The sequence below is a fragment of the Aegilops tauschii genome, chromosome 4 (genome assembly GCF_002575655.3).
Source record: "Aegilops tauschii subsp. strangulata cultivar AL8/78 chromosome 4, Aet v6.0, whole genome shotgun sequence".
In the NCBI taxonomy this organism is placed as follows: domain Eukaryota; kingdom Viridiplantae; phylum Streptophyta; class Magnoliopsida; order Poales; family Poaceae; genus Aegilops; species Aegilops tauschii.
In genome coordinates, this window is record NC_053038.3 from 30,512,361 (window position 1) to 30,524,843 (window position 12,483).

Here is a 12,483-nt window from a genome sequence, read left to right on the forward strand (position 1 = left end):
CTTGACGAGTGATCACTTTAGCTTGAGCCACCACTTGTGTCGTAGGTGTCCTCTCTGCCTTTTTGGTGTCTCGATGCCAAAGGGGGAGAGAGTGTGGGATTTGTGAGTAGTGTGTCGTGTTTCACCGTGTCGCTTTGCTTCCATTTCGTTGAACTTTGTTTGCTTTGGTTTGGTTTGTGCTTGTGAGACCTTTCTATCATATGGTGTAAGGCATATGCACTCTAGCGTACCTTGTTGAGCCTATGCTATCTTGTGATCTTTACTTTATGCTCTTAGTTATTATCTTACTTAGTCTTAGCCTTATATGCCTTGTCTATAAAATATAGGGGGAGTGTTGATCCTAGTATGTGTGCCGGGCAGTCCAAAGCACTTATCTAGATAGCACACATCTAGGGTGAGCCCGTCTATATTTTAGAGATGTGGGGTTTGCCCTTGTTCTATGTTATCTCCCTTTGTGCAAATCCCGTATTGTCATCAATCCACCAAAAAGGGGGAGATTGTAAGGGCATATTTATACCTTAGTTGTTTTGGTGATTGATGACAATGCTTTTGCGGACTAATCGTGTGCATTGAGTATTTCAGACATATCATGACTAGGCACAAGACGATTTGGTGCCCCTCGAAGACTATTGAAGACGGCGTTTTTCTATGTTTCTTTTCGGTGGATTTGAGTCGTAGGAAAGTCGTACTATTAAGAGGGGGTCCGCTTTGGAAAGGTTTGGGTGGAATCATCACGTACACATCTACTCCTTTTGCACCATCGTTCCATTGGCCCTTTAAAGCGTCCTCCGTCTTTCCTTGTCCATGCAAACTGTCGTGTTGCTGAACTGGGGCATGCGGTAGTACTGCTCCTCGGAGCGGTAGTACCGTCCACTGGCGCGGTAGTACCGCAAGTGCCCACGGTAGTACCGCTTCCTTGGAGCGGTAGTACTGTGGCCTCAGGCCAGGCGCTGCTGCTATGGCGGTAGTAGGGGCGGATGTAATTTTTTACATCCGCGACCTACGTGGTAGTACCGCGCCAGGGGCGCGGTAGTACCGTGCGCTCTGGCCAGGCTCAGCAGCATGCGCGGCAGTAGGGGCGGATGTAAAGTTTTACATCCGCGCCCCGCGCGGTAGTACCGCTCCTGGCTTACAGTACTACCGTGTCAGATTTTTGCACAGATCCCAACTCAGCAGAAGTTGCCACGGATGTATTTTTATATGTCCGTGCCTTCCCAAATCTGGTCTATCCCTGCCTTGCGGTAGTACCGCAAGGGGGAGCGGTAGTACCGCGCCAGCGGTTCTACCGCCCTCTGCCTCTTCGCTTCAGGGCTAGCTTGGATAGTGCTGCATGGGCGGTAGTACCGCATCTCCGTGCGGTAGTACCGCGTCCCTAGTGCGGTAGTAGCGTGCCTCGCAGGCTGAGTTGGTGGATAACGGTTGGATTTGTTCTTCCACTATATAAGGGGTGTCTTCTTCTCCGAGTTGACCCCCTCTTCCATCCCAAGCTCCATTGTTGCTCTAAGCTCCATTTTCGCCCGATCTCTCTCCCTAGCCAATCAAACTTGTTGATTCTTTAGGGATTGGTTGAGAAGGCCCTGATCTACACTTCCACCAAGAGAAATTTGATTCCCCCACTAATCCCTTGCGGATCTTGTTACTCTTGGGTGTTTGAGCACCCTAGACGGTTGAGGTCGCCACGGAGCCATATTCCATTGTGGTGAAGCTTTGTGGTGTCGTTGGGAGCCTCCAATTAAGTTGTGGAGATTGCCCCAACCTTGTTTGTAAAGGTCCGGTCGCCGCCTCCAAGGGCACCAATAGTGGAATCACGGCATCTCGCATTGTGTGAGGGCGTGAGGAGAATACGGTGGCCCTAGTGGCTTCTTGGGGAGCATTGTGCCTCCACACCGCTCCAACGGAGACGTACTTCCCCTCAAAAGGAAGGAACTTCGATAACACATCCTTGCCTTCACCGGCTCCACTCTCGGTTATCTCGTGCCTTTACTTGTGCAAGCTTATTTGTGTCCCTTGCTTGCTTATGTGCTTGTTGTTGTTGCATCATATAGGTTGCTCACCTAGTTGCATATCTAGACAACCTACTTTGATGCAAAGTTTAAATTGGTAAAGAAAAACTAAAAATTGTTAGTTGCCTATTCACCCCCCTCTAGTCAACTATATCGATCCTTTCAATAACGTCTTCGGGAAGGGAGCGACACTCGTGTGTCACCATCTCCGGATGCAACCACCAAAAACCAGAATCTATGTTTTCACTTGGAAGAACTAGTATGAGTATATCCGAGCAATACCTTCAACAAGGTAACGACGTGTTGATGGAGCGGATGCTATTGTGTGTGATTAGCCCCTTGCCTTGCACTTTTTTGGGGTTTCCCTTGAGCACTTGTTGGGTTTCTCCATCTCACCTTCAAGGTCTGGTGGATAAGGCTACCAACATGCTTGTGCCTTGGAGGGCTTCCCCATGCATAGGTTTGGCTGTTTTCGTCACAGTCACGTTATGACGATGCAGATCTATGCCATGATGTCTCTTGATCTCCCCCAAGACCATCACGGACTTCACCAAAATCTTTCGAGCATTTCTGTGGACGGGGAGGAAGCAAATAAGTGGCGACCATTGTTTGATTGCTTGGCCTCCCCGACCTTTGCCAACTAAATCTAGCATAGCGCATCAAGTGGCTTTGGCTTGCCTGACCTGATCCGCCGAAGCCGTGGGCAGAATTTAAAATTTAGATTCCTTGGGAGGCGCGTGCCATATTTGTCTGTCACGCAAGCGTCTACGACGACGCTACCTCCCTCTTCTGGACTGACTAGTGGACCCGCTCGGGTAGATTTGTGGACTACTTCCCACACCTTGCCGTCAAGGTGCATCATTGGTTCCTGCAGTCGCGCTCGGTGCGTGAAGGGGTGCATGGTGCTAGGGTAATTGATGTTGGCCCGAACCTATCACCCGTGAAGATTGGTGAACTCCTGCAACAGTGGGATCTTGTGGACAACATCCGGCTTCACCAATGCATATGGAAATATGCTTGCCTGGCCAAACATAAGTTTTTCTTCTCGCTTCTATTTCAAGATAGACTAAACACGAGAGAGCTACTTACCAAGAAGAATTTCCATATTGCGGCCACCAGATGTGTTCTATGTGATGATGAGCCTAAGAGAGGTTCATCCACCTATTTTTCGCATGTGATTTCAGCCTAAACTTCTGGATGGCACTCGACATGGAATGGAACACCGAGATGGAAACCATTGACATGCTGATTGATGGAAAGCAGAGGCAGATGACACCATTCTACAAGGAATGCATGATGGCAGGATGCTAAAGTATTTGGAAGCAGAGAAAAAGTATCATATTTGATCACAAGCAGGGAGATCTCCAATACTGTATGCTATTTTTCAAAGAGCATTTTGAGATGATCAGCCAGAGAGCCAAACCTAGTCTTAAAGAGGGAATGCAAGCATGGCTAGATACTCTGATTATTAATGAAAAATAGAGTTAGTTTTTGCTAAAAAACATCTGGCTTCACGATGGGGAGGATTCCTTTCGATGGATTTGGGAGCCGAGCGCAGTCTCTTCCTTACGATCGACCTATGCAGCTTTCCACGTGGGTTTGGTCTCAACTCCGTCTAGGGAGCAGATTTAGCTCTCTCGGGCTCCAAGTACCGCCAAATTCCTTGCATGGTTGGCTGCTAACAAACGGTGCTGGACCGCCGACCGACTGCAAAAGCATGGGCTGCCGCACCCCCGTGATGACCTCTTTCCGACCAGGAGCCTGCGACCATGCAACACCTACTCCTCATTTGTGTGGTGACTCGCCTGGCTTTGCTTGAGGTGCTTGGGTGGTGGAACCTTGCAACATGAATGCCTTCAGCGCCGTTAGAGATCTTCAGCTGGTGGACTAATCCGGCGTCATTACGACAAGAAGCAAAACATCTTTGGTCTCATGTTCTAGGGCACTTGGTCCCATCGAAACAACATCGTCTTCAATGTGGCGAGACCTTCGCCGCGAGCCGTCATTGAGGTCGTCCGCCAGGAGGGCGAGCAATGGTGTAAAGCTAACCTTCTTCATGTTAGATGTTTTGAGGCCATGGGTGCTCTGCCGACATTTTTATTAGATGCTTTGCCAGCATTGTTGGTAGGTTATAGTGAGGAGCAGCCCTTTGTCAGATGGCCGTCTAGTGCCTATCTAGTGTTGTATGCCTAACGGTGTTGTTGGCTTCCTTGCCTTTGTTGCCTAGGCCTCTCCTCCTTGTTGTTTCTTGGCGCCTGGCTTCTTTGGAAGCATCGGAACAACATCGTGTTCGACGACGAGGCTCCCTCTCTCCAACGTCTCCTCAGCCTCATCATCGGCGAGGCCCGCCTTTGGGCCGCCGTCGGAAACATTGGCTCGGCCAACATATTACCTAAGTAGTCCCCTTGAGGCCGTTCTCTCTCCTCCCCCCTTTCTCTCATCCCCTCTCTCGTTCCTGACTTGGAGCATTGCTTTGGCACCAAGCACTCTGTGTACTCTTTTCTTTCTATCAATGTAAGATGCACAAGCACTTGCGTATTCGCGAACAAATCCTATGTTTTTTTGGAACTCAAAATCTATGAAATTGATACGACAATCCGCAGAGTATTCTAAAAAAAAAGTGAACATAACCAATTCGTTCCCCACAAAAAAAAAGACGTAGCAAATGCGGGGAAGAAAATTCCCAAGAAAAGAATGCGGAGAAGAAAATCATGCTGGCGCATTCGGCCAGCAGCGCGCCACCCAAACAAAACAACGAGTGCCAGCCGCGAGCCTGAGTTGTCCGCACGCACAGGCGCACAACCACGGGCACCGGGGCGCACGTCGTCCTCCCCTCCCCCGAAAAAACAAAAACAAACGCCAGCCGGGTCGTGGGGCCGCGAGAGCCAGCCGGGGCGACGAGTGCGGCCGTCCCCTGCCCCGTCGCCCGCCTCCCCGCTATACATACCCCCCACCCCACCACCCCAACCCTACCGCTCACCCCCGCCTCCTCCACCGTCTCTGCCACCGCCGCGCCACCGGACCTCCGCCGCTGCCCCGTCCCCCCCGTCCCGGTAACGATCCTCACCCTCCTCCTCCTCCTCCTCCCCTTCGCAGATGAGATCCGCCCCGCATTGCTCTCTCCCTCCCTCCCCCGCGCTCGCCATCAGGCCGATCGATCTGATCTCGCGGGCGCCCGCCCCCCCTCTCCCCGCCGCGGATCCGACCGGATCTCGCGGAATGGTAGCGCCGCCCCTGTATTTTGTTGTTGTTCATTCATGCCGCTGCGGGAATGTAGATCTGCTGCGGCCCGCGATCTGGGCCGTCTCGGACGCCGGAGCGCTCCGATCTGTGCCGCGGCGCCGGAAAGCCATGGTCTCTCTGTTTCGTTATTAACTGTTCTTAGTAGTATTAAGTTGCGGAGTTACAGGGTTCCTCGTGAATTGATTGATAGTCTCATCATGCTACTACTAGAATTTTTTGCACTGTTTCTTCGACGGAGAAAAATATTTAATCTCTGCATTTATTTAGTCAGCATCCTTCACTGCTAGATTGCGTAGATTCTCCTTTGATCGACCGATCGATGTGCAATAACTGTAGCTTTGTGGGAGCTTTTGCTGTAGGTAGAAAATGGCTGACGCCGAGGACATCCAGCCCCTCGTCTGCGACAATGGTACCGGTATGGTCAAGGTAAGCCACTGCATTCCACGAGCGTCTTGCATCTTTGGTTCATGGAAATGCCACTGTCCTCTTTGTAACATAACATTCGTGGTGGTGATGTTTGCAGGCTGGGTTCGCTGGAGATGATGCTCCCAGGGCCGTCTTCCCCAGTATCGTGGGTCGCCCACGCCACACCGGTGTCATGGTCGGGATGGGGCAGAAGGACGCCTACGTTGGTGACGAGGCGCAGTCCAAGAGGGGTATCTTGACTCTCAAGTACCCCATTGAGCACGGTATCGTCAGCAACTGGGACGACATGGAGAAGATCTGGCATCACACCTTCTACAACGAGCTCCGTGTCGCCCCAGAGGAGCACCCTGTCCTTCTCACTGAGGCGCCGCTCAACCCCAAGGCCAATCGTGAGAAGATGACACAGATCATGTTCGAGACCTTCAACACTCCTGCTATGTACGTCGCCATCCAGGCCGTCCTCTCGCTGTACGCCAGTGGTCGTACCACAGGTGAGCTCATCTATATTCAACTCTGGTCTTTTGAATCAGGAATCCTGGAATTTAGCATGCTCACATGTAGATGAGGTTAATCTGTAAAATTTCTCAAATCGTTTTGTGGTAGCGCTAGTTTTGTTCTGTGACATCTGGTAAATATTTGTCAACCAAACCTGATAGGCAGTTAATTGTCATCCCCTCATACACTGTCAATGTAACAAGTATTTTTTCATTTATCAATAACTCAATGTGCCCTCTTGAACTTGTCAGGTATCGTGCTGGACTCTGGAGATGGTGTCAGCCACACTGTCCCCATCTACGAAGGATATGCTCTCCCCCATGCTATCCTTCGTCTCGACTTGGCTGGGCGTGATCTCACCGATTACCTCATGAAGATCCTGACTGAGCGTGGTTACTCATTCACCACCACTGCTGAGCGGGAAATTGTGAGGGACGTGAAGGAGAAGCTGTCCTACATTGCCCTGGACTACGACCAGGAAATGGAGACTTCCAAGACCAGCTCTTCTGTGGAGAAGAGCTACGAGCTTCCTGATGGGCAGGTTATCACCATTGGTTCTGAGCGTTTCCGTTGCCCTGAGGTCCTCTTCCAGCCATCCTTCATTGGGATGGAAGCTGCAGGTATTCATGAGACTACCTACAACTCCATCATGAAGTGCGACGTGGATATTAGGAAGGATCTGTACGGCAACATTGTTCTTAGTGGTGGTACCACTATGTTCACTGGAATCGCTGATAGGATGAGCAAGGAGATCACTGCCTTGGCTCCTAGCAGCATGAAGATTAAGGTTGTTGCTCCTCCTGAAAGGAAGTACAGTGTCTGGATCGGAGGATCCATCTTGGCATCTCTCAGCACCTTCCAGCAGGTAAATAAACGATGCAGCATCGTACTTCATTCATTTCATTCATGGATTTTTGTTTCTTTGCTTACGGTGTTGCTTGTTGCTGCAGATGTGGATTGCAAAGGCTGAGTACGACGAGTCTGGCCCATCCATTGTGCACAGGAAATGCTTCTAATTCTTCGGACCCAAGAAAGAAAGCCAAGAGGAGCCTTTATCGCGACCCTCCTGCTTCGTCTCTCTATTTTGTTGCTGTTTCTTTGTTAGCGTGGACAAAGTTTTCGGCTGGCCTATCGGTTACCGTTTTCTCCTATTCAAAGACTGTAATATCTATTCCTACTTGTGCTTCTCACTTGTGATTTTGGACACATATGTTCGGTTTATTCAATCAAATTTAATCAGATGCCTGGTGAGGCTACTAGAGAAATACGGGCGGTGTTCCGATTTTGTCATGTGTCACCTCAATCTTGTTAAATGAATAATATGAAGTCTCTTGATCCTACATGGTGTTGTCGCATAAATGGATTCTCTTGCTCATTTCTTGTCCGGTTCATTTGGACCCTACAACCAAATGCTCTGCTATTTAGCTTTCCATCGTAATCTGTTTGAAATGGTGAGTGATCTGCTGTGTGTGTGGCCTTTGCTCAATCGGCTTTTCAACGGTGGGTTCTGTGATGATCCCTACCTGATCTGATCTGATGCCTTCCTTTCTTTGTCGATGTGCTGGAATGTTCATGCCAAAGAATTCTATTGCTCAGGCTTTAGCAGCGCATGGCTACATGATTACGCTTTGCCTAGTGCCGTACACGACATTCCTGTAAAAAGTGGAATCTTCTCTCTTTTCTTCCAGCAAGATGCGAGGGGAGAACGGGACCATTTGAATGTGATGGCATGATTTGCACCTGTTGCTAGTTTATTATGATATTTGGAATCTCACAGGTTGGCGCCAATTGGGATGATTCTGTCTGCTGTCATGGCTTTGACAGGTATGCTATCGCTTAAAAGACCTGATCTGGTCCAATGTGGATGAGTTTGCCGGCCTGACAAATCCTCAGTTGGCATATATCATTTTTTGACATGGTCGTACCGAGATAGAAAGTTCAGAAAAATAATAAAAAGAAGTGCCTTTATCTAACAATACTTGTGGGTGTTAATGAGATACTCTAACACTAATTTTTTTGGCATATCCTCATGCTTCTAATATAAGTTTTTCATACCAAGTTATTTCAAGTGTTTCTGGCAAGCAAATGTGAGCTAGATGAAATAGAATCGCAGCTAGTTAACTACTTTATTTATGTCAATGAATACTTTATTTACAAATTCGGGGCGAAGCCTTCAATGAAAGATATCTTGGTCTGCCAATTTTCTTGGGTAGATCAAAATCCAAGGCCTTTGAGTATCTTAAAGAGAGAATCTGGAAGTTGATCCAGGGGTGGAAGGAGAAATTCTTGTCTAGAGCGGGGAAGGAGGTCTTGATTAAAGCCGTGGCCCAAGCGATCCCCATCTGCCATGTCCTGCTTTGACATCACAAAATCTTTCTGCGATGAAATTAGCTCAATGGTCTGTCGCTATTGGTGGAATAATCAAGATGAGGAGCGGCATCACTGGCTGAGCTGGCAATGTCTTACGAAGCCGAAAACTAAGGGCCTCGGCCTTCGTGATCTCCACATCTTTAACCTGGCCATGTTGGCTAGACAAGGCTGGAGATTACTGCAAGACCCCGAGTCTCTATGTGGGAGGGTGCTGCGAGCTAAATATTTTTCTGACGAAAAGCTTCTGGACGCTGTTCCCGCCCCTGGCATATCGTACACTAGGCGCAACATACTAAAAGGGGTGGAGTTATTAAAAGAAGGGATTATCTGGAGAGTGGGGGTGGGACTAACATCAAGGTGTGGGAAGATCCTTGGATTCCCGAGGGCGATACAAGGACGCCTAGATCTCTCCCAAGGCGCTCCCCAATCACTCTTGTAGCAGATTTGGTCAATCCAAACACCGGGGGCTGGGACGAGGGGATGGTCCGTGATCTCTTTCAGGAGGAAGACGCGAAGGCCATTCTCTCCATTAGCATCTGCGAAGGGATGGTGGATAATTTTGCTTGGCACTTTGATCAACGTGGCATCTTCTCTGTCAAATCTGCTTATAAGATTGGTGTTATGCTGCGCGATAGAAGGCTGGGAAGAGATGTTGCAACTTCTAAGGAAAATTCTGCTAACAACACTGTCAAATTTGACTGGAAGCATGTCTGGTCCCTGAAGGCCACCAGCAAGGTAAAGATGTTTGTGTGGCGCCTTGCCCACAACAGTCTGGCTAACTGCATGAAAATTCAAAAGCTGGGTGTGGGCTTGGACACTGGGTGCCCTGTTTGCCATAGGTTAAATGAAGATGGAGGCCACACCTTCCTAAAGTGCAAGAAAGCTAAAGAATGCCGGAACATTTTGGCTTTGGGAGAGACCCGAGAAAAGCCCATGCTCTGTAATTCAGCCCACTCCATGCTTCAGGAGCTCTGGAGGTGTGATGAAGACACGCAGCTGAAGGCCGTGACCTTTATGTGGGAGTGGTGGAATGTTCGCAACAAGGCCAATGCTGGTGAGGCGGCTCCAAAGCCTCAAGTGGTTTGCCACTATGTGGAGAAGCTGCTGATTGAGTCCCTAGGCCTGCGAAAACTAAACAAGCCTCCTAAGCCATCGGACATTCACAGATGGAGCAAGCCCCCAGTGCATCATGTGAAGGTTAACTTCGACGGTGTTGATGAAAATACAGGTGTAGGGGGCTGGGGTTATGTGGTTCGTGATTAGGCTGGCGAATTTATCGCTGCTGGTGCGAGTAAGTCTATGAACCTGAAAAGTGCTTTGCAGTATGAATCTGTAGCCTGCCTTGCTGCCATTGATGGGGCGATCAGGATTGGGGCAAATCGAATCATCTTCAGAGTCTGATTCCTCAACCCTTGTACATGCTTTAAAGAGCAACGAATATGACAAGGCAACCATTGGTGTGTTGGTGAAGGAAGCTAGAAGCCCATGCATTCTAAACTTTGATTCCTATGCTTTTTCTTCCAGCCGGCGCACTTGTAACTCTATTGCCCATGAGCTTGCCAAGCTGGGCGTTTAGTTTGAGTCTTATGACTCCTCCTGGGAGGCCTCTGCCCCCAATTGCATTGTAAAACTGTTAGCCAGTGACATTGTTGTGCGTGAAGTTTAATGGAATTTCCATTTTCCCGTCAAAAAAATGAATACTTTCTTCTAACCATCCTGGCCTGACAAAGCTTGCATAATAAACTTTATTTATGTCAATGTATACTTTGTTCTAACCATCTTGGCCTAACAAAGCTTGCATAATACCTTGCCGCTGGTCTAGCCATGCTAAGTTTTCAGGTGAAAGAAGTGGTGGACTATCTAGGTGTTATTGATCGTAAGTGAACCAATATCTTTTTGTTATTTCGGTTTAAACGTCAAGTTCCTTATCATCAATGTTGCTCTCTAGAATGATCGAGGTTTAACCTTGGGAATGGTGGTGAGTGGTTTTTACACACATTTTTATCCTTGTTTAAATTGTAAATCTCAAATATCTAGGCGTTATTGATCGTAACTGAACCAATATCTTTTTGTTATTTCGATTTAAATGTCGAGTTCCTTATCATCAATGTTGCTCTCGAGAATGATCGAGGTTTAACCTTGGAAATGGTGATGAGTGGTTTTACACTCATTTTTTCCTTGTTCAAATTGGACATCTCAGATATCCAGGCGTTATTGATCATAAGTGAACCATTATATTTTTGTTATTTTGGTTTAAACATCGAGTTCCTTATCATCAATGTTGCTCTCGAGAACGATCAAGGTTTAACCTTGGGAATGGTGATGAATGGTTTTTACGCTCATTCTTATCCTTGTTTAAATTGGACATCTGAGATATTTTCTACGATTATCACTTCGACTTGCCCACTAATCAATAATAATTGAAATTGAAATGACATAAAAGTAGAGTATTATCCTCTGAAATTGTGATGCAAAATGCACACATCAGCTCCTCTAAGCTTAGACCTTGCTTACGATCTAGGCATTATTGATCGTAAGTGAACCAAAATCTTCTCATTATTTCGGTTTAAACGTCGAGTTCAATGTTGCTTGCTCGAGAACCATCGAGGTTTAACCTTGGGGGTGTTGATGACTGTCTTTTACACTCATTTTTTCCTTGCTTAAACCGTACATCTCAGATATTTTTGTGTGACTATCACTTCAACTTGCTTGCTGGTCACTAATAATTGAAATGGCATAAAATTAGAGTATTTATCCTCTGAAAATGTGATGCAAAATGCACGTATCAGCTCCCGCAAATTTAGACCTTGCTTGTCCTCAAGCAAAAGTGAGAGGTCGGTAATAAAATAATACGGTCATGCAACAATCATACTTTGCGAAAGTATATTACACATAATAACACAACACTCAAATAGAAGCACATGCGGAGGTCATGAGAATTTTACCAAGCACTAGATACTGTAAGTTTGGATGTTATGCAAGATGTTTGACCATACTTAGATCATGTAATGTTTTTTTTCATCTTAGTTCTTCAAGAAAGGTTTATGATAGAGCTTTAAATAAGAAGTGACATATGCTCAACTATCTTTTTATATTTTTTCAATAAGGAATATCATTCAAGTGAGTACATTTTTAGATAGCAAAATTATAGCCATGCATGAGAAGATCAAAGTTTATAGCAAATTTATTTGCTTTGGCTAATCACATGAATCTTAAGGTTTATTTCAACTTCAGTAAAGATGCTACACATATGGTCATAGTAACCATCAAGCATGGGTCTTACTCCCACAAGCAAAGCTTACCCTAAAAGAATAGGTTTCAAGGAAGGATTGAATCAACATAGAAGTAAAAAAGGCCCTTCGCGGAGGGAAGCATATGGATTGCCAAGCGCTTAATGTTGGACATTCAAGAGTTTAGTCCGTTGAAACGACGATTTCCACATTTCCCCTTGTGATGGTGCCCCCCATTAAGTTCGCGGAACATTATCATTCCTGCACAACAAAAACTCAAACAGAGAAGTTTTTAGTTGTGTGTTGCCTGTGACGATGAAAATTTGCGTGGAGTGACCTTATTCAGTCACATAGGTAGGTACAGTGAATACTTGTGGGACTGACTTGGCTCATGTTATGTATGCACAAACATAATTCATGCTTAGTACATATAGTTTTGGCTAGAAAGGCTCAATCTATGATCACATATACACGTTCACTTAGTTGTTTTCCATGCCTAACTATAATAGATAGTTCATTGAAGTTTGCAAATTGAAGATTAGTTATTGATCCAAAGATTTTGGAGATAATATATTTGCATATGCACATCCTTTCTTTTTGTACTGAGTTTCATGAATCCATTATAAGACCAGGTAAAATTTTATTCATCAAGTAAGCATCCATATTTCAATTCTTAGTGTCAGCAAAGTCTGTCCTCCCACAACATATATTCTATG

The 12,483-nt window shown here is 46.7% G+C and overlaps 2 protein-coding genes across 2 annotated transcripts; both read left to right on the top strand.

Annotated features, from left to right (window-relative positions):
• Positions 1–4,783: 4,783 nt before the first annotated feature.
• LOC109753876 (actin-1) lies at positions 4,784–7,507 on the top strand. Its single transcript, XM_020312803.4, has 5 exons — positions 4,784–5,056; positions 5,606–5,672; positions 5,770–6,163; positions 6,419–7,032; positions 7,118–7,507. Exons 2-5 carry the CDS (start codon positions 5,613–5,615, stop codon positions 7,181–7,183), a joined length of 1,134 nt encoding a protein of 377 aa, XP_020168392.1. The 5' UTR covers positions 4,784–5,056; positions 5,606–5,612; the 3' UTR covers positions 7,184–7,507.
• A 1,510-nt stretch (positions 7,508–9,017) lies between these two features.
• Positions 9,018–9,800, top strand: LOC109753947 (uncharacterized). The gene has a single exon (XM_020312873.1). It carries the CDS (start codon positions 9,018–9,020, stop codon positions 9,798–9,800), a length of 783 nt encoding a protein of 260 aa, XP_020168462.1.
• The last annotated feature ends 2,683 nt before the right edge of the window (positions 9,801–12,483 follow it).